At 53.0% G+C, this 27435-nt stretch overlaps 9 protein-coding genes across 9 annotated transcripts; 5 read left to right on the top strand and 4 right to left on the bottom strand.

The window, feature by feature from the left end:
- Nucleotides 1–1882: 1882 nt before the first annotated feature.
- B0T26DRAFT_711055 (uncharacterized protein) lies at nt 1883–4022 on the top strand. The gene is made up of 4 exons (XM_060442019.1): nt 1883–2297; nt 2424–2547; nt 2604–2769; nt 2832–4022. Exons 1-4 carry the CDS (start codon nt 2053–2055, stop codon nt 3806–3808), a joined length of 1512 nt encoding a protein of 503 aa, XP_060296665.1. The 5' UTR covers nt 1883–2052; the 3' UTR covers nt 3809–4022.
- Nucleotides 4023–4165: 143 nt separating this feature from the next.
- On the top strand, nt 4166–5667 carry B0T26DRAFT_305154 (XAP5, circadian clock regulator-domain-containing protein). The gene is made up of 2 exons (XM_060434285.1): nt 4166–5198; nt 5263–5667. Exons 1-2 carry the CDS (start codon nt 4392–4394, stop codon nt 5596–5598), a joined length of 1143 nt encoding a protein of 380 aa, XP_060296664.1. The 5' UTR covers nt 4166–4391; the 3' UTR covers nt 5599–5667.
- Nucleotides 5618–6306, bottom strand: B0T26DRAFT_305152 (uncharacterized protein). Its single transcript, XM_060434284.1, has one exon. It carries the CDS (start codon nt 6168–6170, stop codon nt 5736–5738), a length of 435 nt encoding a protein of 144 aa, XP_060296663.1. The 5' UTR covers nt 6171–6306; the 3' UTR covers nt 5618–5735.
- A 2269-nt stretch (nt 6307–8575) lies between these two features.
- B0T26DRAFT_872209 (uncharacterized protein) lies at nt 8576–13365 on the bottom strand (the record flags this gene model as incomplete). The annotated part of the gene is made up of 8 exons (XM_060447958.1): nt 13011–13365; nt 12867–12919; nt 12603–12808; nt 11985–12527; nt 10008–10213; nt 9737–9920; nt 8665–8780; nt 8576–8596 (listed from the first exon to the last, which is right to left on the bottom strand). Exons 1-8 carry the CDS (start codon nt 13191–13193, stop codon nt 8576–8578), a joined length of 1512 nt encoding a protein of 503 aa, XP_060296662.1. The 5' UTR covers nt 13194–13365.
- A 486-nt stretch (nt 13366–13851) lies between these two features.
- B0T26DRAFT_776913 (uncharacterized protein) lies at nt 13852–15653 on the top strand (the record flags this gene model as incomplete). Its single annotated transcript, XM_060446626.1, has 2 exons — nt 13852–14449; nt 14578–15653. Coding segments are annotated over 2 exons (1401 nt in total), but the record flags the coding sequence as incomplete, so codon positions are not given.
- A 120-nt stretch (nt 15654–15773) lies between these two features.
- On the bottom strand, nt 15774–16642 carry B0T26DRAFT_645037 (DNA-directed RNA polymerase III, subunit Rpc31; the record flags this gene model as incomplete). Its single annotated transcript, XM_060437678.1, has 2 exons — nt 15774–16508; nt 16595–16642. The coding sequence occupies 2 exons, from the start codon at nt 16640–16642 to the stop codon at nt 15774–15776; spliced, it is 783 nt and encodes a 260-aa protein (XP_060296660.1).
- A 465-nt stretch (nt 16643–17107) lies between these two features.
- On the top strand, nt 17108–18503 carry B0T26DRAFT_711030 (uncharacterized protein). The gene is made up of 2 exons (XM_060442018.1): nt 17108–17371; nt 17444–18503. Exons 1-2 carry the CDS (start codon nt 17251–17253, stop codon nt 18445–18447), a joined length of 1125 nt encoding a protein of 374 aa, XP_060296659.1. The 5' UTR covers nt 17108–17250; the 3' UTR covers nt 18448–18503.
- A 421-nt stretch (nt 18504–18924) lies between these two features.
- Nucleotides 18925–24572, bottom strand: B0T26DRAFT_645818 (uncharacterized protein; the record flags this gene model as incomplete). Its single annotated transcript, XM_060437763.1, has 2 exons — nt 18925–23262; nt 23316–24572. The coding sequence occupies 2 exons, from the start codon at nt 24570–24572 to the stop codon at nt 18925–18927; spliced, it is 5595 nt and encodes a 1864-aa protein (XP_060296658.1).
- A 1269-nt stretch (nt 24573–25841) lies between these two features.
- B0T26DRAFT_676107 (2-oxoacid dehydrogenases acyltransferase-domain-containing protein) lies at nt 25842–27287 on the top strand (the record flags this gene model as incomplete). Its single annotated transcript, XM_060439941.1, has 2 exons — nt 25842–26153; nt 26223–27287. 2 exons carry the CDS (start codon nt 25842–25844, stop codon nt 27285–27287), a joined length of 1377 nt encoding a protein of 458 aa, XP_060296657.1.
- Nucleotides 27288–27435: the final 148 nt, after the last annotated feature.

Below are 27435 nucleotides of genomic sequence, written 5' to 3'. Positions count from 1 at the left end.
AGATGTAGGTAGGACCCGACAAAGTCAGAGGCTGTTGCTGTGTTGTGCTACGGGTCTATCCGGTGGCTTTTTCGGCGCCTGACTGAATAGGTGTGTAGGTAAGAACCAACGGTTCATCAAGGGCTGGTACCTAGAAGAGCGGTGGCGGCAATGAGGTAGTGGGATCAAACACGGCAGGCGGTAGCAGCGCGGTACAGGCTGTTAACAGACAAGAAACACTTGGGGGAACGAGCACAACAGTTATCTGCCACGTCTCGTCACGGCCATGGAGGACACAAAATGCCATTCTGCCAGTAACTAGGTAGCCAGAGGCCGAATTGCAGTCAATGTGAGCTGTTTGGCAGGAAAGGTGCAGAAGTAGGTGAAACGTTGACAAGGCCTTCGGACCTTAGCTACCTGTCTAGGTAGTACCCCCTGCGCTGGCAATGCCCCGGTGTCAGAGACTCTCTCATGAGCAGACGTGGTGGTATTGCAGTCGGGCAGGCAGGTAAGCAAGCAATGTAGGTACGGTAGCCAGGCAAGAGCTCGAATAAAGTCTCGGCACGTAGGGTGGTTTGTGGAAGAAATTAGGGCGGCTTCGACAGCGCAGTCCTTGAGAACCGGCGTACGGGTCTTCATCTCTGAGACTGAGAGAGACTAGGAACAACTTCCCGACCCGGACCGGTGTCATGTCACTGTGGCACATTCGTCTTCCGCTGGCTAGCAGCTTTCCAGCAACTTTCCAGCAACTAACTCCATCTCGAGCTTATCGACGAGCATAGAGATACAGCTTTGTTCTGGCCCTCGGTACACAGTGCCCGCCGATCAACGACACCTATCACAGTTTGAGGCTCTTCACTGTCTGGAAGGCTTGAAGATGGAACCAGGAGGACGTTTTTTCTGACAGCGCGGAAAGTTACAGGTCTTACAAAAAACTGTAGACGTGCTCTATAACTTGGTGAAACTCTTCACTCCACCGATGGTGCTAGGAAATGACAAAAAGAGGGGAGACGGTAGCAAGAAGACGAGGAGAACACAAGACCGGTAAGTGAGATAGGGCAAGAAAGACAATAGAACGAGGCTACCCAGATAGTAACATATATGTTTACCTGCGACTATGAGTTCATACGACATCCTTCCGTAAAAGAGAAGAACACCACATAGGTACTCCTGTCTAGGTTGACACACAGTTGCCACTCTCTTGGCTAGGAAGCTTGCGAGCTACCTCGCCCCGATTACGCCTTGGGCATTGTATTTGTCTTGCAAGAAGGAGTGTCTCACGAAAGAAAGGATAGACAGCTCACGGGTGTGTGTAATAAGTATACGACGGAAGCAAGCCCGTGCGATAGAAACGGTGACAGCACGAGCATGAGCACTCGGGCCATCGGAGGTGGGTCGTGAACCGGGAGTTGCTCGCGCGAGCAGTAAGTAGGTAGGGACCTAGTCTTAGTAGGTTACATCAGGTTCAGTACTCCTTCAAAACCACCTGACCTTACCCAACGGCGAGCGGCAGGTTCACTAAAGTAGGTATTCCTGTAAGATTCGGGGACGTAGGCATTATACCCATGTATGTGCATTACATACCTTACCCAGACACCCACTTACACCCCGGCCTACTCACTCGCTTTCCCCGAACCAACGGCGAGAAGACAACAAAGTTCACCATATCAGATTTAGGCGCATACTCCGGTCATGTAGTCTAGAGAAGTTGAGGTCACCAGTGCAAAACGGTAACGTTGCAATGGGTTGACCCGGTTAGAGCTAGCTGGAGGTATTTCGTAGACTGCGTATGGGATAAAAAGAGCCAGTGTTCGCTGGGTAGCGGGTTCCGGACGTTGCCTACTGCACGTGATTTATGCCTCTAAATTTTAGCACCTTTTTCAATGCCCAGCGCCTAATGTATGTACGGTATTGCACTGTACATGTACACACTATACCACATCCATTTGTGTATTATTTCTCGTGCCTTCCTCACCTCAGACGGGAGACGCTGTCAAAACAACCACACCACACACCACCTCATTTTCTTCTTCCCGTCTTCCCGCATGACCTTCAAGGTCGCACTGCAGCACCATGGCAAGCAAGAAAAGAAAAGCGTCCTGTGATGAGTGCGACGCACCAGCCGAGGCTCACGCAGAGCCGACCACCCCCACTGCTCCCAAACCAAACCACAACGTTCCCCATCATGTCCCCAAACCTTACTTTGGCGATGCCACTGAGGCATTAATAGCAAAGGCCGACCGCTACTTTCGTGACCTATACCGCTGCGAACCCGACTTCAAAACGTTGGCGGCAAGAGATCCCGACTTTGCAGTCTGGTATGTCACGCTCTTCCGAAAAGCGTTCCCCTACTATCCCCGTTCGCTTTCCGAATCTGCTCGGACGTCTGTCCCCGCTCCGTGCATGTGGCCTGTGCTGATGCCGATACCTTCGCCCTTTGTCAGGGTGAAGAAGGGTGGAAAGCTGAATTTCAGCGACGCTGCTGCCTTCATGCAGCTGACCAAGACGCTGCTCAAGGCAGATTTTGGCTTGAAGATCGAGCTTCCAGACGATCGACTTTGCCCCCCGGTGAGTCCCTCTTACTGTGTATCAAAAGCTCTTAGCTATTAATACGAAAAATACAGGTCACAAATCGCCACAACTACATCTTGTGGCTGAAAGAGTTGATGGACACGACATCCTATGAACAGCCTGGCGGCAAACTTTGTGGCCTTGACGTCGGCACGGGTGCAAGCTGCATCTACCCTCTTCTGGGAGCCGTGCAGCGGCCATGGAACTTCGTGGCAACAGGTTGGCCCCCTCTCTCCAAACCCTCCGGCATGTATAAGTGATGGCCTACTAACGATTGGCAGATATTGACGCCAAGAGCCTTGTCCATGCCCGAAAGAATGTTGAGCTCAACGGGCTTGAAAAGCAAATCCGGGTCATGGAGCGGAAGGCCTCCGATAGTTTGGTGCCGCTTGACGATATCGGCGTTCAGTCAATCGACTTCGTCATGATGAACCCGCCATTTTACGAGTCCGAGGACGAACTGAAACAGTCTGCCGAGAACAAATCACAGCCACCTAACTCTGCCTGCACTGGCGCGCCCGTGGAAATGATCTGCGAAGGGGGCGAGGTGGGCCACGTTGGACGCATGCTGAAGGAGTCACTGATCCTGCGCGACAAAGTTCGATGGTACACGACAATGGTCGGGAAAGCCTCAAGCCTCGACGCCCTTGTAGGCCAGCTCCGCGAAAACAACATCGACAATTTCGCTGTCACGGAATTTACCCAGGGCAAGAAGACTCGACGCTGGGCGCTTGGCTGGAGCTTCGCGCCGATGAGGCCTGCCGACCATGTGGCAAGGGGAATCAATGCGGGATCCTGGGAAAACCTCGTCCCGCCCCCTACGAAGCAGGACGTACTAAAGTTACCGGTGGGCAACGAAGTCGGCCCATTTATCGAGTTGATCCTTGTCGTCATAGGGTCGTTGGAGCTGATATCCTGGACATGGGATATGGAAGCGTCGAGAGGCGTAGGTAGGGCGAGACAAAATGTCTGGAGCCGATCTTGGAGAAGAAAGAAACTTCGCGAGATTCCACGTGAGACAGCAGACGCAAGCGTTGCGGTTGTGCCGAAATCACAGGCCACGGACTCGGAAGAATGCCGCCTCGGATTTGCTATAGCAGTCCGAGTAGGGACGGATAAAACCACCTTCTCGGTTAACTGGCTCGAGGGCCACGACCAGCCCCTGTTTGTGGCCTTGGCAGACTTTTTGAGAGGAAGGCTCGGACGACTTTTTCAGGAGAGACATGTTCAGGAGAATCGTGACGGAATTGAGGGATAGAGTAAATAGTCCTACAGGAGGAGGCTTTGGATGCCTGAGTAGTAATGACTGACCACACTTGGTATGTACACTAGTGTAAGTTAATACAACTACCGAAAATGTACTGTATATGTATGTACATGTACAAACCTCATCCCCTGACGTTGGACGTGACCCTCAAAGTTTTTCTCTAAGGGAAGCGGTGGCTATCAGAGCCCCTGATATAGAATCTTAAAGCCCTATTATTTTCATTAAAATGCCTAGCAGATGCTTTTCTAGGTCGATTTGTTTACATGGAATAAACCCTCCTTGGAATCTTATACATTTGCATATAAATATACCCCGTACATATTGGTAGGTTGTATGCAATTTACAACCATTGGGGCCCGTGGCTGCAGGTGCAGGTGGCCTGAAGCTTATGCATCCACCTACCTACAGGGGCTCCAGTGTTAACGCCGTAACGCACTAAGGCACGGACCTTGACGACTTCACCCAAACACTTTCTGGTGATTGATTTCAAGCACATCCTTGGGAGGCGACTTGGACCCAGAAAACCAGCTACGCCGGCCCTGGACTTGCACTCTGGTGATATAGTCTTGTCAGAATGTCTCACCAGCCAACATCACGATTTACGCCACAAAATAAGACAACAAACGAACGGCTCTCAACCCACACAGTCGGGCTCGTCGCGCTCTCCGATTTCCGCAAGCGGAGGGCCGAGGTCCTCGAACAACAAGAGCGCGAAGCACGCGAGGCTGTCTTGTCAAGCACACATGCGTCAACTCCCGATCGATCCCTGACTGCGACGCCAAACAATGCCAGCGACAGTGCCGAAGCTGAGAAGCTGAAGAGCAAGAAGCAGAAGAAGAAGCGGATCAAGGCGCTCGTGTCCTTCGGCGAGGACGAGGACGGAGGCGCAGATGGATTGTCCTCCGCGCCCTTGACTGCTGAGAAGGAGGAGCCGAAAGGGACGGACGACGAACCTACGGCCGGCAATTCCCCCGCAGCCACCGGCAGCACCACAGCCAAGGAAGGTACGGAAGAGAAGCCTGCGGCAAAGCTCTCGGCGAATACTTCGGTCGGGATCGTGCCGCGCGCGCTGACCAAGGCGGCCCTGCGACGGGAGGCTGCCGAACGAGAGGCATTGCGAAAGGAGTTTCTCCTGCTACAAACTGCCATCAAAGCCACCGAGATCGCCGTTCCCTTTGTGTTTTACGATGGCACCAACACTCCCGGTGGTATTGTGAGGGTCAAGAAGGGTGATTTTGTTTGGCTGTTCCTCGACAAGAGCCGCAAGGTCGGGGCTGTGCTTGGAGTGGGAGGCGACAAAAACTCGAATGCCAGGCGCGACTGGGCTCGAGTGGGCGTCGACGACTTGATACTTGTTCGGGGTTCCATCATCATTCCACACGTAAGTTCCACCCCAGAGTCACTACGGCCAAAAAAGGGGGCAAAAAAAGGCTGACAATCAGTAGCATTATGAATTCTATTTTTTCGTTATGAACAAAACGGTTGGCCCTGGAAACAAACTGCTGTTTGATTACAGCGCCGAGGCGCCCCTGACAAGTCCTGCGCCAGCGGATGCCCTATCCCGACCTGGCCAGGCTAGCAGCAGAGGATTGCCGGATATCACCACGCTAGAGGGTGCGTCTGACGACCCCAACTTCACCAAGGTGGTTGATCGCCGGTGGTACCAGCGCAACAAGCACATATATCCGGCCAGCGTGTGGCAGGAGTTCGAGCCCGAGAAGGACTACCAGAGAGAGATCCCGCGCGATACCGGCGGCAATGCGTTCTTCTTTTCCAAATGAAGCAACCCCAAGGATCGCGGCTCGTGGTTACTCTGTGCTTGGCGGCTTGCTCATCTGCTAAATCGGCTCATAGGCTGTCCAGCTTTGGAGTCAGCTTTAGCTCTGGAGGTACTCTAGGTGGTGACTCCAACTTACTATCACCTGGATTGTACCCAGAGCCACCCGAGTACCAGGGCCGGGGCGAGCCACCCAGGCCAAAAGAGCAACTGGAGCAATATATTCCCGCTTGGTCCTAAAACCAGGGCAAAAAACTCAAACTCGATTCTCTTTCTGACCCGCCGGGACCGTCTGCTGTCCCACACGGTCCAACAAAGCTGTTTTGTCAAGCCGTAAGATGCCATGGCAAATGTTTTGGATGCGAGGAGAAATTTGAGCACCCCCACCCAGAAGGCATGACCAACTACGCCGGCGGCCAGGCAGATATTTGAGAGCAGAAGGAAGGCTAGGCCGAGAAGTCGCCGAAATTGCAGTGGAAGACTCGGATGGTGGCGGTTATAAGTGGTACACTTCACATCTGATCTCATTGAGAGAGAGACGCTTGGCGTTGTTGTTGGTGCGTTGAGGATGGCCATGATGCCGAAAACCCGAGTTATAGTATAGGTAACTAGGAAAAACTTCCGGTTGCGCGTGTTGAACAATTCTAGGACCGCATGCCTGACGACTCGCTAAGGAGATCCCTGGCATACGAGGAGGAGAGACGGGCGGGGAGGGTGGGTATTTAGAAGCGAGAAATGGGATGCCACTGTTACTGTATCGCAACAGTGGGTCACGTTCCGACTCCACTGAAAAAGCTGGAAACGAACAGGCCTGGCCCATATATTCTGGCCCCTGTTGGAAACTAAGGTACCTAGGATGTATGATGCCTAATAGAGCATCCGGCATCAGTTGCCAGTTCCAACCGTTCCTTCCTGCCCAACTTGGTATGTGGCATACACGAATACCCCTCAGCTATTGTGCCGTGGCGCTTCCAGCATCCATTCGGTCGCCCATCGCGCATATAAACAGAGAGTTCTATCCTCAGAATAGTCCAACGCTCATTCCACGCTGTCCATGGTCCCTCGTGCAGGATTTCTGTTGTCTGGTTCGCTGTCTATGTCTATGTACGCCATTGCATGGGCTGGGCTGGGCGGGCCGAGGCCCACGTGGGGGGATCCTGCCCCCGAACCCATGCCATTTAACAGTGGAGCTTGGCCAGCTGTTGAAACTTGAACCCCACTATTACACGTAACTGCGTGTCCCAAATAAGAGACTGGCTGAGATGGCAGTTGCTCGAACACACTTCAGGTTATGACGATCTACAGTCATTGCCGGGTCGTTGAGAATTTTGAAGCCGCCTTTGAGGCGATTAAGGTACCTACGAGATGCTTCCAAAGAGAAGTTAAAATCCTAGTTACACGAGTATATATATTTTATAATTACGAATACTTTGTAATGTGTTGCATGCGAACGAAGTTGACAGCCATTGAATTGTCTGGCCAAATAGGTCTATAAGTACATAAAAGAGCACTTCCTTATACTCGTTGAGAGAGGGCAAGGGAAGTGATGTAATCAGCCTGAAATGGGAGCATTCCAAAGCCAAAAATGAAGGAAAAATAAAGAATGAAGGGAGTACGGAGGCGTGCTAACCAGGGCCTAAAAAATGTGGTTCAATTCCTTGAAAAGTGGGTCCATTCTGGGCGACATAATGCAATAATATTTTCTATGTAACTATTTATTTGTTTATTTGTTTATGAAATAACCAGCATATCCTTATCTATTGTTTCATACTGCTCGTAAGCAATATGAGCCCCTTGGACGTCTCGCTATACATTTCTGGGCCCCTCAGGTGACTAGCGAGCACGGCAAAGCTCAGGCTCAGGTATGGTTAACCATGGGTTTCTTATATATATATACACGATTGTGACATCTCTCAGAATAGCGGCTATTATTAATATTGCTCTTTATAGCATCTCGAAGTTCAAATATTATATGTGAGGCTCATTTTAGTCAAACCGTGACTGTATAATGAGTTGCTGAAATGAGGCTACTGCCAAATGGTTAGAAAAGAAAGCGGCGTGAGACAGCAGGCCATATTCAGAAGAGCACCGAGAAGTTGATAGATAGTATAGGATGTGATGACCTTGAGCATGCGAGCTGTCTTTCATGTCTCGGTGGCTCCTGTGTCCGAGAAGCAACAGACTACGGCAAAAACCGCGGGTAAAAGACAAATCCATTATCCTCGCCAAAGCCGCGCCGGAAGGTTGAGGTCAGGGTTTTTTTCACATAGTTGCAGCTGCCGGATGTGTCGGAGCCAATGGAATATCCGCTGGGGCTGCTAAAGAGTCCGTCAAGGCAGTTGCTTGGGGCACAAAGCTCGGTGCTTCGGCTCCCAACAGCCCGAGCAGAGCACCGCTGGAACTACCTAGCCCGTTGTCAGAGCTGGCACTGGACTAGGCACCATTGATGGCACTATCCACGTTCTCAAGAATCCTTCGCTTGTGGGTTCTTGCGGCCTCGCTTTCAAAGGCATCGTTCAGCCGACGCTTGGGTGGATGTAATTGTCGTCCAAGGAGAGGCAGCTATCAACGGAGTGGCTCGTTGCTTGATGGCCTCTTTGCCGACGGCGATTTCTCTGACTTTGTGTTTGTTGCAGGCTTGATTCTGCCGCTTAGTCTATTGAACCCTGTTGTCAGCCTTTTGGCCACCAATCAAGTCACAAGCTCAGGAAGGTAATTCTTGTCACTCACCTTGGCTTCTCCGTCAGGCGCTGCGGCAAAGCGGTTAAGTGCTGAGCCAAAGTCAGGCTGTGAACCATTCCCTTGGAAACATATTGGAGAGCGGGCAGTTAGCATCTTGTACCAAGAACTGAACAGGGAATCCCGAGTAGTAGTCGACTAACCCGGCAAGTCTCCACGGCAGCATCGAAGCGTGCTCTGAAGCTGGGATACTGGTTGTACTTCTAGCTTTTGCTCCACTTGGGTATTCCGATATAACCGCTCTAGGCTGCCCTCAGCGCGTACTTCACAGCTAGTGTATTAGCAAGGCAACCAACTACTCGGCGGGATCTCGTTCTATAATCTCTCTTACCAAGAGCGACCAAGCCAGCATCTCAACCTCGATGTTCGATAATGCCTTTATCCGCGCAACGTGGAGGTTCTCCTCGTATTGTGACGCTGCGTCGTCTTCGGCCGGGAGGATCGTGTCTGGATGGATCCGGGGTTAGAAAGTCTGAGGGCGGCATTGGGTTCAGAGAGAAAGGCGGCTTTGGTTGGCGTTCTAGATGGCAATTCCCCTTACCGTCCAGAACCGAAAGACATATTGATTCACGCTCTAGATTTGATTTCTATTGTAAATAAAGGGACACAACAATCAAAGGGCATGATATGAAGCTAGTGGCGGCTCTGGCTATCTAACCTAAACGTCTATAGGAGCACATTAGCCACGTCTGTAATCTTGTGGAAGGGAAAAGAAAGTCTGGTAGATAAGCTGCCACTAAGCCCCGTTATCGCCGAGTCTCTCCATTGAACCACAGATGATATGACCGGTCCCTCTACCCCACTCTTACAGACCTCTTCCTCCGAGATCAAATGCAATTAATACTTAACCTGGGACTTGTTGTTTTTAGATTGTTGCCTTACCGCCTATGCGAGATGTTCAATCATGTCTATCTCTAAGGATGTAGAACTTGAGAGGGGGGCCATGTCTCGTCACATCAAAATTGGCATTTGTTTTGTTGTAATACAGACACACTTGCATTTGTATCTTTTCCACACAAGTAAGTACCTATCACTCCTCTCCCAGAACCGCACGGGTGCTCATCACAGCATACCGAGAGACAGAGAACTCGCCTACGGCCCACATGCCTCGCACTGTGCTATGAAAGCGAAACACCTCCTCGATCGGCACCTTCTCGCTCTCCGCAGTTGCACATCCATCTCGCCGGAGTCTCTTGACGCCAGCTGAGCGGCCAGCACCCAGCTGCCAGGGTCGTCAATAAACAAGTCTCGGTCGGCCTTGTGGCCGGGTGCTTCGACAATTGTTTGCATGACCCGCCTGACCAATACCGATGTAACCATTTGCCCGAAAAGCCTCCCTCGGGTTGGGGGAGGCGTTTTCTCGTTGACCTCGATGGTACACGCCGCGTCTGCAATAGCCGTACCTGCACTAGCAACCAGGCCCGAGACTACAAGGGCTTGCCGAGTCTTTGAAATGTCAGATATATCCTCAGAGTCTGCACCAGTCGTGGCTGGGTCACCGGCGTTCTGCGGAGCCCTGGTGTCTGTGACGGAGGACGTCGGCCACCCCTCGTCGCTCGACTTTCGCACGAGGCGTTCAGTCCACAACTAGCCGTTTGTCATGATCCGGTAGACGAGCCACGGATAGAGCCAGTTCCCTTAGTTGTCTTTCTCGAACCTGAAAAGCTCAGCGACCTTGAGAGTAGCTTGCAGCTCGGCGGGAAAGTCTTTCACAGACGACGGCACGTCCCCGTCATCTTTGAAACTGGTGCCTTCAACTGGCCAACTGTGTCCCTGTGTCGAGTTCCACAAAGCATCTGCCAGTCCAATCTTGTTGCCCTTGCGAAGAGCGAGGATTAGCGTTAGCAGAATCGTAAAGTGCAGGGCAAAGATTTCAATCTCTAGTGCGCGTCTATCGTAGGGCGGCCTTCAGCTCTCGGGATCGGGCGAGGCGTGAATCTTCTCGACAAGGGAGTTGAGCTGGTCAAAAGCAGCAGGATGTGTGATGCCGCTGTTGAAAAACGACACCCAGAATCGCAGAAAATCCGCCATCTTCTGCCCGCCCCGCTGAACGTCATGGAAATACGAGGTGAAGAACTTATAGAGCGTCCAAGGCTGGCCATAGCGGTCCCGAAGCCAAGTGAGACCCAGGGGTTTGTTGACTTTCCAGAGGAGACCCGGAAATGCGAGCACACCGTCCGGGGACAGGGAAAAATAGTGCTTCACTTGCGGCACGGATGGGAAAGGTGCACTGGGGACAAAATGGCGAATATTACGCAGGCGAGATGGCGTCGGAAATAGCGGTTTGGGTTCCTCTTGATGCCCAGAGCCCGCGGTATTGTTGCCCCGGGTTGGGCCATAGACCTCGGGGATGAAGATGGAGAGTCGCCATTGAGAACGCAGAGAGCAATAATAGATGCGCTCAACGGGCAGCCTGGCTGGCATACTTTAGCCATGTCCAGGCGGTAGTCATAGTCGCAGAGATTTGCGAATATCGACGCCCGATCGGACACGACCGAGTTGTCACGGTGGCGGAGCAACGAGAGAGCTGCCGCAGCATTGCATGATCGCTTGGGGTTGACATAGTCGATACCTAGAGAACATGCCTTCGGCCTGCTTCGAGAGGACAAACCGAAAAGAGAGGGTATCAAAGAGATCGGAGATACGGGCTCTATTCTGCTGCGCGAAGGCATCGATGTTGGGGTCTATCTCCCGGGCGTAGGCCGGGGCTCGGATGGTCAGGAGCTACCTGGTCCAGTCAATACAGGACGCCAACGAATCCATATGCAGAGGGATGTCAACATGTGAGGGTTCGTTTTGGACAACGGAGCCTCCTGCACCAGGAGACAAGGAGTGATCCATTCAGAGACAAGACTGGAATCTGACTGGACGATAGCGGGAAGACGAGGGGCGTGTTTGTCGCTGCTAACTGGCTGGCTTGGCTACCTATGAACAACCTAGCGGTCAGAATTTGAGCATTGCGTATCGTTTAGGTAGTATTTGGGGCCACGGCAAGCGTCTGACACGTTTCCAATGCAAGCTGTCTTGTACAGAAGACAGGTAAACAATATCAATGGCTGCGATATTTGGCCTCCATCTCAAGTACGTATTTGATTTCCCACTTTCGCCCTTAACGAAAATAGTCTCTAGAATTTGTTGGACTCGCTTGCGATGGCGTTGTGAGCACCGTTGATTGAAGATGTTTTTTTTGTGATACAGGAGACAAGAACAGACAATTATCGTGAACGAGGGCTGATAGGCGGCTATCTAAATTCAGCATCCGAGCGAGAGCCCGAAGACGAGAATGCAGACTGACAAGGCTCACGACTGCCGACTTGTCTTATTCCATGACAAGCTATTTTAAAGAAAACAGGTAGAATACATATACGGCAACTTATAGCCAACAACACAACATACCCGTAACCCACGGAGACCGTGATGGTTATTGGACAAGGCAGTGTGGTAACAAGTGATTGACTTGAGCAGCCCCCTGACTTCCATCCATTAGCGGAGTCTCAATATTGAAGAGACGCTGGGACTAACAATGGGGCCAGATGAAAGGGCCTTACCTTGGTGCAGTATCGCTTTTGACAATGTCCCAACGCATTAGGAGAGCCGCCATAAATAAAGGCGTCTACCACCTACGACCACGTCCCCGGTTTCCTCTCCCACCTCCACCGCCGCCTCCTCCGCCAGCACTACCAGCACCACCGCCACCGCCCATCTGCTGGTCGTAGCCGTAACCCTGACCCTGATTACCGCCAAATCCCTGGCCAAAGTTCTGTCCTTGGCCTCCTTGGCCACCAGCACCTCCGGCGCTAGCTGGGTTCTGCATCCCAGAAAACATGGCCGACATGGAGTTCATATCCATCTGGCTCGGATCTATACCGCTAGCCATCATCTGTTGCATCATGGCTTGCATGTCCGGCGAGATGCCCTCGATGCCTGGCATGGCCGCGCCGGCCGCTGCTCCGGCTGGCGCACCAGCACCAGCTCCCGGGAGGCCTGGCATCATGCCCCCCATCATCATCATGTTGGTCATTTCCTCCATCATCTTCTTGTTATTCTGGGCGACCACTTCCTGGCTGTATTCGCCTCGGATAGTCTCTTGCTTTTGCGCATACAGTGCCCACGTAAACTCATCAAAGCCGTAGTTGAAATAGTCTGACAGGTCGGTACCTGGTTTGCGCCACGGTTTGTCGCCTTCGCCGAGGTCTGGCAAGGGGGAGGGCTGGTTAGCTCAACTATCAAGAGTCCGGGAACGGGCCCGGGGAAGACAGCATGGCAGACCTTCGTCGATGTTGATCTGTGTTAACGGCTTGCCAAGTGGCTTATATGTCGGTATTGCGTTAACATTGATCTTGGAAGTCGATACGGGCGGCAGGTTCGCCGCCGGCGGCCTAGGCTCTTCCTTCTGGACGGGGGCAGCCTTCACGGCTGTTTCGTTTGAGGTGGAGCGCTGGGGTATATTCCTGATCTCGCTGTATCGTGATTGCCTGGAAACGAAGAGCAATCAGCACGCATGCGGCAGGTATACGTGGCGGGTATACGCACGGTGGAGGGGCAGCCTTAGAGCCATCTTTTCTCTCGATTATTATGTCAATATCCTATGAAACAGAGTACCTAGTTAGTATGCGAGGGCGCAAGCCCCCTCAAAGGGAGATGTTGGGGTTCGGAGAAAGCATGGTGGGCGCGCACAGAGTCGTCGTCGTCCTCATCCATCTCGCCACCCTCGTCCTCCTCCTCGCCCTCCTCAAGCTCATCATTTGCATCGGGCTTTGCTTTTGCTGCGGGCACCGGCGCAGTGGTGGATGCTGCGGGCGCTTGGGGAGCTGCTGGCTCTTCAGGCGCATAGAAATCGTCCTCTTCGTCAATATCCATGGTTGGTAAACTTCTTACGGTAGTCTAGCGGTCGGGTGTAATGTAGAGGCGGAACAAGATCGTCAAGGGCTCAAAGGTACAAGGTGTGGTTGTTAAAGCCCGATTACATAATAGTTCTTGCGACAAGAACGGCCCAATCCCAAGGCGAGATCGAAATGGCAGGCGGTCAGAGCTTTTACACCTCTGCGGAGACTAGCAGGGTTAGGTGCAGGGCAGGGTGCAGGGGGCAGGCGCAACTTCAGCAACCGACAACCGCGAGTCCGCGGCAACACTGTGGGGCAGAAAAACGTCGGGCCTGGTCGGCTAGCCAAAACACATCGCGACGCAGTGAGAAAAGATTATCAAACTCCACATTCCTCGCCAAACAACCTTGCGAGTTGCGGCAACACGTTGCCAACAATGGCTCTCGCACGGTCAGCTAGCGGCCCTGGTGGTTTGAGCATCAACACCGGGAACGCGAACATATTGTAAGTTTGCGCCGAACGCGTTCAGGTGTTGGTGACACTGGACGGTCGATCACCCTCCTTCGACTCTATCCATGCATGTGTATTTTGTGGATTTCCGACCTCAGCAGCAGCCATCCCTGCGTTCAATTCTGATTGCACCTGAGCATGCCGCTTCTGGGCCCGAATACACTAGCTAACCGTTTCTGCACAGTGGGAGCAACACCACCCAAGCTCCGGCCGGCGGTGGACTCTTTGGCGGCTCAACATCCCAGCCAGCACAGGTAGGCTCTTTGTTTGGCACAACAGCCTCGCAGCCCCAGACCACAACATCTTTATTCGGAGCCACCACAAACACCCAGCCCCAGCAGACCCAGCAGAGTGGAGGCTTGTTTGGAGCGTCGACAGCGCAACCTCAGCAGACGGGCGGGCTCTTTGGTTCTGCTCCTCAACAGCAACAGCAGCAGCAAACAGTCGGTGGAGGTCTATTTGGAAATCAGCAAGCCTCTCAACCACAACAGCAAGTAGGCGGTCTTTTTGGATATACCACGACACAGCCTCAGCAGCAGCAGGCTGGTGGACTCTTCGGAACCGCTCCTGCACAGCCAGCGCAAACAGGAGGATTATTTGGCGCAGCGCCCCAATCGCAGCCCGCACAACCTGGCAGCCTATTTGGAACGTCTTCAATTCAGCAGCAACAACAGCAACAACCCCAAGCAGGAGGAGGACTATTTGGCAGCTCGACGGCCAACACAGGAGGAATGTTTGGTCCCGCAGCCGCGGGAGCCTTCGGGCAGGGTGCCAAGCCCCAAGGTAGTCTCTTGTGCGTTCCCCACGGCAATTACTTCCTCGTGACCGTTGTACTGACCGTGAAATTTCCAGTGCTGGCCTTGGCCAGTCTAATGCCCAGCCTCAGCAGCAGCAGCAGCAGCAGAATCCAGGCTTTGGGCAGGCAAACCAAGGCGTGGGACTGACCATGGGGCAGTCCGCCAACCAACAACCACAGGTTGTGCCAGGCGTACGCATAGATGTGAGCAATATTCGCTCGACAACGCGGTTCAATGACCTGCAGGAGGATCTTCAGAAGCAGATCGCCATGATCGACGAGGGCATCCAAAAGTGTATTAGGGATAAGGAGGCGGTGGATGCCTTCCTGCCGGCGCATGGCGACCAACTGTCAGCCATCCCGGCCGACGTTAACTTTGTAACTCGAAAATCCGAAGGAGCAGACGGTGCGCTGTCGGGTGACTTGGCTGCCATCAACCAACTTCGGGACCTGGTGAAAAAGGACGCAGACAACGCCCGCCTGTCCTTTAAAGCGATAGACAACCTGCGGTTACCGACACAGTACCATCAGTCAGGATTATGGTCGACCCGCGGCCAACAGGCCGCGACAGGCGCAGGATCGGCAGACGCTGATGCCGAGAGCAACTCGGACTTGATCACCTTTTTCTCTAAGACTTCCGATGAGATGGGCGAGATGATGAAAAAGTTTGAGAGGAACCTCGGCGAAATCGAGGTGCATTTGCATGGCGTTCAAGGAAACATGCTCGAGCAGCTGCAACGAGTGGTTGCTCAGTCCAAAAATGGCAGCCAGGGAGGGTTGGACGAGAGGGTTGTCGAGCTGGCTGCGGTGCTCCGCGATTTTGAAGAGGGTATTCTTAAGGTTGCTGGGGTAGTTGGAGGCGTAAAGGAGGGTATTACAGGATTGCAACTTAAGGATTTCATGGGTTACGGCATCTGATAAATACGGTAGAGCACGGGGGCAAGGACTCGAGGCGAGAGACGAGGCCACCAGGGTAGGATATTGGTAGTGAAATTCTTGTACAAAACATGTAGGGCCTCATCTAGTGCCTTAAGAATACCCCAACGAATGGTTTGATTGTATCCAAGCATGAGGGCTGCTCCCTTAATTTAGATGCAACAGTCTCATGTTGCGATGGTACACTCTTCGTTCTTTTCATCGGAATGCCCTCATAAAAATTGAAAATGGTATCTCTGACCCTCTCCGTTGTTGCTTTCCTGTACATGAACCGAGGTAAGGCTAGGTATCTTAGTGATGCGCCGTAACAAGCCAATAACAAAAAAAGAAAGAAAAAAAGAATTGGTTAGAGAAATGATGTTCCTTTGCCCACGATTACATGTAATCACCACCGTCATCACCTCCCTCATCATAATCTTCGTCATCCTGGTTACCCTCGAAATACGCCTCGGCGTTGTAATCGTCGCCGGATTCGTCGTCATACTGATCTTCATCCTCGACGTTCGCCTCAGCCTCATCGTCCTCGTTTGCTGCCTTGACCCAGTCATCGTCGTCCTCGCTGGACAAGAAGCCTTCGTCGTCGCCATCCTCGTTACGCTTCTCCAGGGCATTCAGGACCTGCATCGCCTTGTCGTAACTAGCAGTGGCGTCCAGAACAGACTGCTGTGTCTCGGGGAGGAATAGCTCCTCCGCTGTCTTGAGGGAAGTGATGTTGGATAATGCCAGTACCTTGGGTCCAGTCTTGCGCCGTTTATTGGCTGGCCCGCTCGTCGGACCATCGTCGCCGTCCAGTGTCGCGTGAAGCTCGGAGGGAAAGAATTCTTTCGCAAAAGGTCGGGTGTCGAGGTCAGGCAATGTCCGCTCGACTTGCTTGAACTTCTGAGAGTAGGTTGGAACCGCGAAAAAGGGGTCTACTGTGGCCTTGCTTGTCTGGCCGTATCGTTTGTTGATTTGGTCCTGGCCGTACGTGCGTCCCGACCTGCCGCCATTCTGAGTACGTGCCTGTGTATAGAGCGGTCCGTCGTGGCACTGCTCGCGGAATAGGAGGAAAAATGACACCTGCTTCTCTTCTTTCTTGGAGAGGGCGGGTGCTTGAGGAACGTCGTAAAGCTGGAAAGGTAGACAGAGAAGGAACCAACTGTCAGCATACTGAGGACCGGCATAGAATAGGAATGCTTCCATAGCATGTGACTTACTGGGAAGAGCTCTGAGGGCTTGCCGTCTAGTACTATTTCGGAGTCCATGGTCCAAGGAACATTATTCTGCCCAACACTTCGAGCACTGCCTTGGCCGAAGCCGCCGCGACCGCGGCCGCCGCGGCCTCCTCGCCCACCTCCTCGAGACATTTTAAATCAGCGGAAAATTGTGTCGATAACTGGCCGTTATATTCCTCGGTAGGTTGGAGACGGCTGGAAAAGCGAGGCGAGACTAGGGAGGTGAGTGAGCCGTTCATGAGAATTCGAGTCCGAGTCATTGAAGATGCGACAGCAAAATTCTGGCGGGGCTCTTCAATCGCAAATTCGTGGCTGCAAGGGATACACCACTCGTGCCCCACCATCGTGCGAGCTTCTGTGCTAGCTAGGGCGGCATGCTACTGGTAGAAGCTCGCTGAGCTTCGGCCCCTGTCGCAATTTACCCCGCTGAGAGCCCTCCACCACTTATTATTAGCGGAACGCTTTCCAAATTCCCCGCATTCTCCAAGAATGCTTATGTAGACAGGCATTGCAGATATGAATGTGCCCCTCTTGCACCCGCCCCTCCTTGCATCCCAACTGCTGCCCTGACTATTTGAACTTCTTCGTTATTGAATTCTCGAGATTCCTACCCCGACCTAGGCGCTCGCTAAACCACAATGGACACAACACCGATAAGCGGCCTGGACGAGCTCGAGAAACATGTCGATGATCTCGTTCAGGACCCCAGCATCCCTCTTGATGCAAAGCTCTTTGACGATGTCGAGCTCCAGCTCACAGGCAAGTTGTTCCACTGATAGGGGGCGGCGCGCAAGCCTCGCGTGAACCATTTTGCTAACACATCGAGCGCAGAAAGCAATACCCCGGCCGTTATCGTCCGGTTTCTTCCGAAACTCACCGCGATCTTGAAGCAATATACCGAAGACCCAACCGTCCTCGCCAGTCTAGCAATCAAGCTTCTCCGCCCCGTGTCCTTCACCCAAGTCCTTTCGCTCGCTTCCGAAGAGTCCTTAGTGCAGGCCCTCGACTCCCCCGCGCCGGCCGCAAACCTGCTCGCGATGACCGTTATTCACAAAGCTGCTGTGAGCTCGGCCGACGTAGCTATTCTCTCTACCATGACGTCAGTTGTAGTGTCTTTCATCCGGCGGTGGCTGGCCGCGCCGCAGGTCGAGGTGGGACAGAAGGGTGGGATTGTTCTTGGCGACTTGCTCGACGTCGACTGCGAACTGCCCATGCCTCCCGTACCAGGGCGCACCGCGACACACACCGAGCTGGTATTGCGCAAGAGCCCCGGACAGGGCAAGCTATGGCGGCGGCTTTTTACCGACCGGGCGATATACACGCTTCTGGTAGCCCTCTGCGCTGGCCGTCACGCGGACACGAGTGCGAACGTGCACCAGCTGTCTCTGGCGCAGGGCCGGGTGTTGCGGATCTTGCCTCGGCTGGCAGCTCTGAACCTTCGGGCCGTTAGCCAGTCAGGTATTATGGCGACCACGGCTGTGAGTGTTACGAATGGCTACGGAGAATCTGATAGATCCATCCCGAAACCCAAGCAGGGCGAGGGGCTTCTCCAGTTTGCAGCACTGCGCATGGTGGACAAAAGCGATGCTCTGATGCACTTGAGCCTAGTGGATTTCTTCGAGGCGTTTGTAAGCCTGATGCGTGTGACTGAGTATTCCGTTCACAAGGTAGAGGTAGTCCGGGCGCTTTTGTGTGAGGCGATTGAGGATGATCTGGTGTTGAAGGAGGCGCTGCTAAGCCTACCAGAACGGATTGTTCCTGAAGAGGCCGACGACTTGCGGCGATGGCTCCAGGAAGTGATGCCCAGAGAGACTAATAGAGTTCCATTACGGTGATGGGCCCAAGGCCTGTCTTTAATAAATCACAATATCCACGAGTTGCTAAAGTCTGGAAAAAAGCTTTCTTTCCCTCGAGTGAAAAGGTAAGACTCACAATTCGGTTTGGCCGCGCTTGAGTGGTGTCGTGAGCTCAGCGCTGTACGTACAATAAATAGTAGGGCGTGCATGTCGCGCACAGTACGTACTCGTAAACCAAGAGGCTGGAACTATCAAGTTGCTTCAAACCAAGGAAGGTACTAATACATCAACCTAAAAGGTGTCGAACCTACAAAAACTTCTTCACCACCCCAGCCCTCAATGAACTGATGGGCCAGTCTCAATGCAAGTTGCTTTTCCGAAGACGGTAAGATAGAAAAAAGTATACACACAACGCTTATGCCAAGCGGATTCCAAGACCATCCGTAATCTATAGGTCACATATATTTGCGCACGCTCCCTCCCTCTTGCCGCCACCAAAACCCACTCCATTTTTCATTATTTGCCCATGACACGGCTTGAGGGGTCATCACTCGAGTTGTCTATACTTTGCGAGGCGCGCGGCCCCAACGACGCTGTAGTCACAGTGCTAGTCCTCCTTTCAGGGCTAGGACCCTTGGCTAAGGCGGCCATGTTTTCAATTCCTAGTCCAACCTCACCGACGCGTCTCAGCACAAGCAACAATGCCGTCCGGAGATCGCTGCCGAGTTCTTTGCTCAGGAGTTCTACGACGAGGGGGTAGAAGCTGGGAATATGGCTTGCAAATGCCTGCTTCTGGAATGCCGCGTAGCCTTCTAGAACGTCTACCACAACGGGCCTCCAGGCGACAATGTTGCGATGCTGGCTTTCCTCTTCCAGAGAAATATAGTCCCGGATGATGTCTTGACAAAGCGGAACCAGGGCATTTTTGACATCAGCCTTGCTGCCTTGGCGTTCTGGGGCAGTGTCGTTGAACATGCGAAACAGGATGGCAACGTAAGTGGCGGCGCTACCAGACTCCTGCTTCAGCAAGTTAGGCGGTTGCTTCATGAAGCCCTCGCGCCACAAGCGCATGCGAAGATCCTTGTCGGCGTTGAAGCGTTTCGCAAAGAGGAAGGACTTTTTTAGAAGCGCCATCAGGCGAAGGAGTTCGGACGAGGGTATCTGCGCGTAGACTGCATCGTTGCTGAAGAGCTCGTTGACTGTCTCGATCATTAGAAGCTGCAATACACAGCGACTGATGATGTGGTTGAAGAAGAGGCGGCGTGCGGCTGTCACCACGACGGGCTGCTGCTGCAATGTGTTGCTCGGCTTGAACTCCTCTAACTGTGGCGTCAAGGGGGTTTGTGACGTGGCCGCTGCAGCACCTATTGCGCCGGCCGTAGGCGTAGCAAGGCTATCCTCATCCCCGTCGTTTGCGTGAGAGGCAGGGACCTCTGACTCCGATACGTGTCCGTTTTTGTCAGCGCCGTTGATCTTAAGGGACTTCTCGTCAACTGGCGCTGTCTCAGTTGTTGGACTGAGCTGCCCACCCAGCTCCAACCCATTAGGCGGGGCAGAGAGCGACGCTGTCGAGTTGATTGTGATGGCAGTAAAGAGCTGATAAGCCGTCGTTCTCTCAAACAGCTCGCAAAACGCTCCAACAATTTTCGTCCAATGATCCGCGTTGAACTTTGTAACGTTTTGAAGAATTAGTTGTTGCAGACAGTTGCTGCCTATTCGGGCAATAGTGTCGTTTTCCTGGCATATGCAAAGCGCGAGAAGCTCAAGAAACCGGTCTAGCATGTACTGAAGTGCGTCAAAGTAATGAGTGAAGAGAGTGATCATGTTGCGGAGGGCCTGAATCATGGTGGTCGACAACCAGACTGACAACTCCTCGCGATTGAGCGCGTTGTTCATTTCGCGCTTTGAACGCAGAACCATGAAGATGGGGCGAAGTTGCTGCTGCCAAAGAATATCCCAAAAGTCTGGAGGAAAATCGCCGCCATAACGCAGCAAAGCCTCGAAGAAGTAATTGAGGGCATTGGACCGCACCTCTAGATCTTCGCCAGTCATGAGAACGTCGTGGAACGCAAAGAGAACAGGGTACCAAAACCCTTCTTCCACTGATGTGCGCGTCTGGGGGCCAGGAGACAACATGCTAGTCTCAGCCGGCTTCAGATCCAAGTTAAATCGCTGAGAGAGCGGGCATTCGGGTGTCTTGAGCATCTTGGGGATAATGGACTTCAAAGTCTCCATGGCCTGTAGACTCTTCTTCTGAAACTTCATGTTTTTGGAGAACTCGGTCAGGCAAACAATCAGGTCCGTGAATGCGCCTTGCGAGATGACGATGCCAAACCTTGTCCTGTAGACTTGGGTGACGTTCTCGTAAGCCAGATTAACAATGGCTTCATATGGCTCCCTTGCCGCAACCGTAAAGACGCCAAACATCGTCCTCCAGCCTGACCGAATGTTCTCTCCTCTAGCTTGAATCATCTGAATCAAACAGTGGAGAATCATATCCTTGACAGTGATATTGTTCGAGTTGGACATGACATGCTCAAAAGGCTTGAGGAAGTCCTTCTGGAATTTGAATCCGGGCAGCTCTTCAATCTCCATAAAACGCATCGAGAGCTGGCGCAGCGAATCCAAAGCAAAGAAGACAATTGCCGTGTTGGCATGGCAGCCCACACGATTGAAATGCTCGCCGAGGACAGCCCAAATGTTGGCCCACTCGAAGCGGACACGCGTCATGTTCCAGTAGCTGATCTCGACAATCTTTTGCAGACTATATGTACGAGGGGAGTCATTGGATCCGGAAACCTTGATTTCATCCCAGCTGACCTCCGTCAAGGCCCGGGCAAAATGGACGATTGCTTCTCCAGACAGGTTGGCTGTGTTCGTAAATATTCTGTCAACGCTCTTGATGACCTCGTCGGAGCGGCTTTCAAGAGCAATCTCCATTGAGACACCCTGCGGGCCCGTATGAGACCGTGGTCGGTGTTTCCGAACCGAGGCCATGGACTTTCGAGACTCGACAGCGTCGGACCTTGACGGAGGGACAAAACGGGCCTTAGAGACATCGGGAACGGCGCTCTCATCCACGCCACCCGAGATCAGCTGCAGTCGGTCTAGCTGGCTGATACAGAGTAGCACGTCTTTCCACGACTGCTTTAAGAGGTTGCCTTCGGTCTGACCAAGCTCCAGTATCACCTTCAGAGCCTCAACATTCTTAGCCTGCATTTCTTGGGGGTTGTTGAGGTTCGCAGTGTTCTTAAGTGCTGAGATGAAAGCTTCTCGTGGGGTTGCAAGATCAAAGAGACAGGCAACCTTGGTTGCAAGTTTCATCCCTTCCAAGCAGAGCTTATTGACCTCGAGGTTGTGAGTCTTCTGAGTCTGAGTTGATAGGGCAGAGAAGAAGGACATCCAGGCCACATCGAACATGGGACCCACGTGTTTGAACGAGGTTGCCGGTATGAACTTAGAGCCCGCCTTCTCCGCGTTCTTACGCTGACTGCGATAAAGATCTCTGAAGAGCTGCTCTGAGCGCAGAGAGATCTCCTCTGACTGCTGGACATAGGCTTCTCTTTGGAGATCACGGCCAACACTGGAGAACGCTTGGCCTAGGCCAGCGGCCAGGCCGGTCGGTTGACTTGGAATGCTCCCGGCAGCAGCGGCGGCTGCCCGTTCGCTTTTAAGGACGATCTCATTGCCAGCAATGTCATCGTAGATGCCAAGTAAGTATTCATCCGGGAGATCGGCATTGTCGTTGATGCCACGGTTGTTCTTTATGAAGTCAGGCTTGGACATGCGCTTTGCGATTTTGGTGCTGTGCAAGTCGGTGTTTAAGAGAATGACAGAATATGCGAGCACATAGGGGGTGTCGGCGTTGGCGAAGGCGTTCGGGTTTCCCGTTACGTATCGGTTGGCAAACTTCAGCATGAATCGATCGATTTTCTGCGCCTCGCCTGGTAAACGAAACGACTGAAGGAACTCTCTCAAGGCAGCCACAAAACGCTTTTTGGTGAAGTCCATCGTATCCACAAATGCATGCATAATATCAATGTTCTTCTGATCGCCCTCGCCCAGATACTCGCCAATCTGAGCCTTGTCTAATCTGTCCTCGGTTCGTAGGAAGCGGGCGATGTCCTCGGGCTTGTCACTGGGAATGAAGCCCCCCTGGAGAAGAAGCTTTATCCCGTTCTTGGGCTTATAGTTGAACACCTTGATTGCGTTCGTCATGGCCGTTTTCCTGGCCTTTTCTTTTTCCAGCTGGTCAGGATCGTCGTCAAGCACCGGTGTTGACGGAGGTATCGGAGTCTCCATCCGTGAAACGTTTTCGCTCGCTGATGGATCAATAGAATATCTGAGCTCGTCGCTCGACGCTCTCCGTTCAGAATCGCCATTTGTACCGTTGGTCTCCGGCCGCCTGGGTTGCGACCAGTTGACTAAAGATCTCAATGTCTCCACAAGAGAGTCGAGTGCTGCCCTTTTCATGACGTACTCCTTGGGGATTTCGGCATCAGTTTCGTGGCGAGTGCTGATGAGGGCAACTGATAACGGCGGTGGTAGAACATTCTTGATCTGCCACTCACCGCCGCCACCGTATTTGGAATGGTTGTCCTCGTACTGCTGCTCCTGGGTGGCTGTAATAGGTATGGAGGCTGTGGCAAATTTGGACAGATCCTCAATAATGGTCTGGAAGATATTGTCAACGTTCCTGTCGCAGTCATAGTTGAGATAGGTCTCCACCAAGGCCCGCGGATCTTCGCAGAGCCGCTTGAGGATGCCCACAAAGCTGAGCTTTTGAGACAAGGGTGCATTTCTTCGGGCCAGGAGAGCAAGGTAGATCTCGTTTAGGAGAACCTCAATCTCTTTCTACAGATCACATGTCAGCAGAGTTCTAGAAAGTTCGAAAGGCAGCAACCTACCTTGAAGGGAGCCCTCATGTATTTGAGCATTAACCAAAATATTTCGCAGCAGACATCAAACACCCTATCCACAGAACTAGCGCCATTTCGTGTGATACTCAGACACAGGTAATATTTGATGGCCTGCAAAAAGTTGGTGGCCTCGCCGGTTTTGGTGTTGGTGATAGTACAAAGGGGCGATGTAAAAACAGCTATGTTGTTGTTAAGGAGTGTGTGTATGAGATGAAGGGAGATTAACTTCGATCGCATTGGCTGACCTCGGAGGTCGTAGAGTTGATCTGGCGGCAAGACCTTCGTTGAAAGATTGCAGAAAGACCGGAAGACGAGGTATGCATCACGGACGTAAACCTCGTCTTCAGCCTCCAGAGACTCAAAAGAATCTTCATGCGCGCTCTCTGCAAGGCTCTGTTCGGACACTGACCTGGCTGTTTTTTTCATTGGCTTAAGCTGCGATACCATGGTCGGTCCATCGCCCATATTAGAATCGTCAAAACTCTTTCGGTGTTCCAGATCCTTCAAGGTGAGCTTGGCGCCTCCTGGGCTAGATACTTCCAGTAGTGTCGCATCGGAGGCATCCTCATTGCCCTCTTCGCTTTCACCATGGCCGGCCTGGAAATTCTGGTCGTCTGCACGGTCCATGGCCATGCTGGTCTGACTGGGCTTGAGCTTGCCACCGAGATGGGCGCGCGCCTCTTTCATGTGTAGGCGCGTCTTAACTCTCTCGAACACGGTGCCAACCATTTGGGTAAGCGTCCCTTGAGCCACCTGCTGATTCGCCGTACTCCGCGACAGAAGAAAGACATTGTAGACCTGGCGCACTGCCTTGAGCAGCCCCGCGCCATGGACGACAATTTTATCATTCAGCACCGCAGCCAGCAGCGACTTGACTATTTGCAACTGGATCTCGACGAGGGTAGTTTCGCCTTGAAAACAATCGCAGATGGTATCGATGGCTCGTTCGATGAGGGGCGCTCGCTCGGCCCCATCTTGACTCGAGGCATGCTCGGATGGCGTAGAGAAGGACGAGTACGAGATGAGCTTGCCAATACAGTCGAGGGCAGTCGTCGTCAGAGGAATGGTGCTAGACTTGGTGGCTAGTTGCAGTGGCGCGAAGATAACCTCGGGGTCGGGGAGCTGATGGTCGTTTTTCTCGATGGCGGCGAGCGCTTTCTGGACCAATTCAGCAAGCTGTTTGTTCCGACCAGCACTGGCGGCAATAATGTCCAGAGAGGACACCACGAATTTAAGGGAGCTCATGGTGGGCCGGCACAAGGACAGAGGTCCATCCGTTTACGTCGATTAGCGCATAGAGAGAGGGGATCTCGAAGACGGTCTTGAAATGTTTCGGGTGCAGCCACAGTGCCTTTGTGTAACCAGGCCGCTTGCTTCGGTACCGCGAGATCAGTGCGTTCGTTTTTCGTTGGTTGCGGCAGCGGTCGAAAATGGCTGGCAAATGGGCTTGAAACGGGCGCGCAATCTGTATATATAGCGTCCCTAGACAAGGCTTGAATTGTTGCGTGTGCTGCTTTGCGCGATGGCCTCGGCAGAGCTGGGGATTCAAAACTTTTGACAAATTGACAGCAAACCTTCAACTTCGAGGTGTGCCTTCCGGGTTCCAGGTTCCCAACTTGCCGTGGCGGCGTTGCCAGCTGGTTGCCATCTTCGGACAGACCCTTGCTTTGTGGTATTTTATGTACCTGGACTTACGTACGCCTCCCTTTCCAACCAGCCGCACTCCGCTACCCGCTGCACGCCGCCCGACGGACAGTTTTCTTCGGCTTGGAGCCTGTGGCTTAGCGTTCCTAGACGAGAAATGGATGCTGACATAACCTTGATATCGGGGTTCGAAGAAACGTTCCAGGTTGGCACCGCATCAACGTGTTGACGGCAGCCGGGTTCAAATCCCTAATTGTGAATATTTTTTCCGAGACAATAACAACCTAGCAACTTGGAAAAACCTAACGATTTTGCAGAATTGCTAGGTCGACTCTATCTTACATAAGGTATTTCACGCATACAGAGTACTTGTATGTACAGCACATGATCTAGCAACAAATCCTCAACTGAGTGAATGCTGCCTGTTTAGGGCTAGCATATTGAGGAGCGTCTGATCTTCAGAGACTTGCTAGCGTGCTAGCAAGGAATAGAGAACCTAATTTGGCTTAGGCTCGTATTGCGTCCCTCGGCCGTCCCAAAACCGCATGTCCCGTTTTTGATGAACAGGCGGGAGAGCTAAGCTTCCCCAACGAGAAAATCCCACGCGAAAAAAAAAAACCTGGCCCTGAAAGGTGCATCACCACCAGCGTTCCCGCCGATCCAGTTCCGGCTCTTGCCAAACTATATTCCTCCATCCTCACCGTCCGCCCCAATTGACCTCCTCGGCGCTGCCTGGTCACCTCAAGAGACCATCCCGGCTTTTGCTACTCGCACATTGGGACATTCCGTTATTTGCATCCAATTCGCTCGGTCTCAACCTTTTTCGTCTCCGGCACTGCAGCCCCCTGCGAGATATTTTTAACCGCCAAGATGCTTGTTCCGGCCCTTCGAAGGCAAGCCCTTCAACATGCCAGATTCGTCCGCATCGCTATCCCCGGCCTCACAAGATGGTACGCCTCGTATCCGCCACATACCGTCGTCAAGATGCCCGCCTTATCGCCGACGATGACAGCGGGAAATATCGGCGTATGGCAAAAGAAGCCGGGCGATTCCATCGCGCCCGGCGAGGTTCTCGTAGAAATTGAGACGGACAAGGCCCAAATGGACTTTGAGTTTCAAGAGGAGGGTGTGCTTGCCAAGATTCTCAAGGACAGTGGCGCGAAGGATGTCGCCGTCGGTAACGTAAGCTTCGATGGATTCCGACCTCGGTGTGGGAAATTGATGGAAACTAATCAAATCTTGCCTATCCAGCCTATTGCGGTTATGGTCGAAGAGGGAACCGATGTCAGTGCTTTTGAGGGTTTCACGCTCAAAGATGCTGGTGGAGAGTCTGCTCCCCCACCTCCCAAGACGGAAGAGAAGTCGAAGTCGGAGTCGGAGCCCCCGGCACCGACCCCGGCCCCCGAGCCTGAATATAGCGGACCCAGCGGCAAGCTCGAGTCGGCTCTCGACCGGGAGCCAAATACTACTGCGGCTGCTAAGAGGTTGGCCATCGAGAAGGGCGTGCTTTTGAGCGGTCTCAAGGGAACCGGGCCTGGAGGCAAGATCACGGAGGAAGATGTTAAGAAAGCATCATCCGCTCCCGCGGCTGGCTCTGCCGCTGCCTCTGGTGCTCTGTACGAGGATATCCCAATCAGCGGCATGCGCAAGACTATCGCCAACCGACTGAAGGAGTCGGTCTTGGAGAACCCCCACTACTTCGTCTCGTCGACTCTGTCGGTGTCCAAGCTTCTTAAGCTTCGCCAGGCGCTCAACAGCTCTTCCGAAGGCCGCTACAAGCTTTCGGTCAACGACTTCCTTATCAAGGCAATGGCTGTCGCTTGCAAGAAGGTCCCTGCTGTCAACAGCTCCTGGCGTGGCGATGTCATTCGCCAGCACAACACGGTTGATGTCTCGGTCGCTGTGGCCACTCCTAATGGCCTCATCACCCCCATCGTGAAGGGTGTTGAGGGCAAGGGACTCGAAAGCATTTCTGCTGCCGTCAAGGAGCTTGCTAAGAAGGCTCGCGACAACAAGCTCAAGCCCGAAGAGTACCAGGGTGGCAGCATCAGCATTTCCAACATGGGCATGAATCAGGCGGTGGAGCGCTTCACTGCGGTCATCAATCCTCCCCAGGCGGCCATCTTGGCTGTCGGAAGTGCCAACAAGGTTGCTGTTCCGGTTGAGAATGAGGACGGAACGACCGGCGTCGCGTGGGAGGACCAGATCATTGTTACTGCCAGCTTTGACCACAAAGTCGTTGACGGTGCCGTTGGTGCCGAGTGGGTGCGGGAACTCAAGAAGGTCATCGAGAATCCTCTAGAGCTGCTACTCTAGAGCGCACTTGAACTTGATCGTCTCTAAACAAACATCCCGTGGCAAGCGGTATCGGGGAAGGGAGCGGGTAGGGCCATTGCGACGGCAAATGGAGAGGAAGACTGAGTAGCTGCGGGGCCGACAAGTGCCCCCATAGCTGAGAGGTGGT

Source organism: Lasiosphaeria miniovina, assembly GCF_030549165.1.
Source record: "Lasiosphaeria miniovina strain SMH2392-1A chromosome Unknown B0T26scaffold_4, whole genome shotgun sequence".
Lineage (NCBI taxonomy): Eukaryota > Fungi > Ascomycota > Sordariomycetes > Sordariales > Lasiosphaeriaceae > Lasiosphaeria > Lasiosphaeria miniovina.
This window is presented reverse-complemented; position numbering and strand designations above follow the sequence as displayed.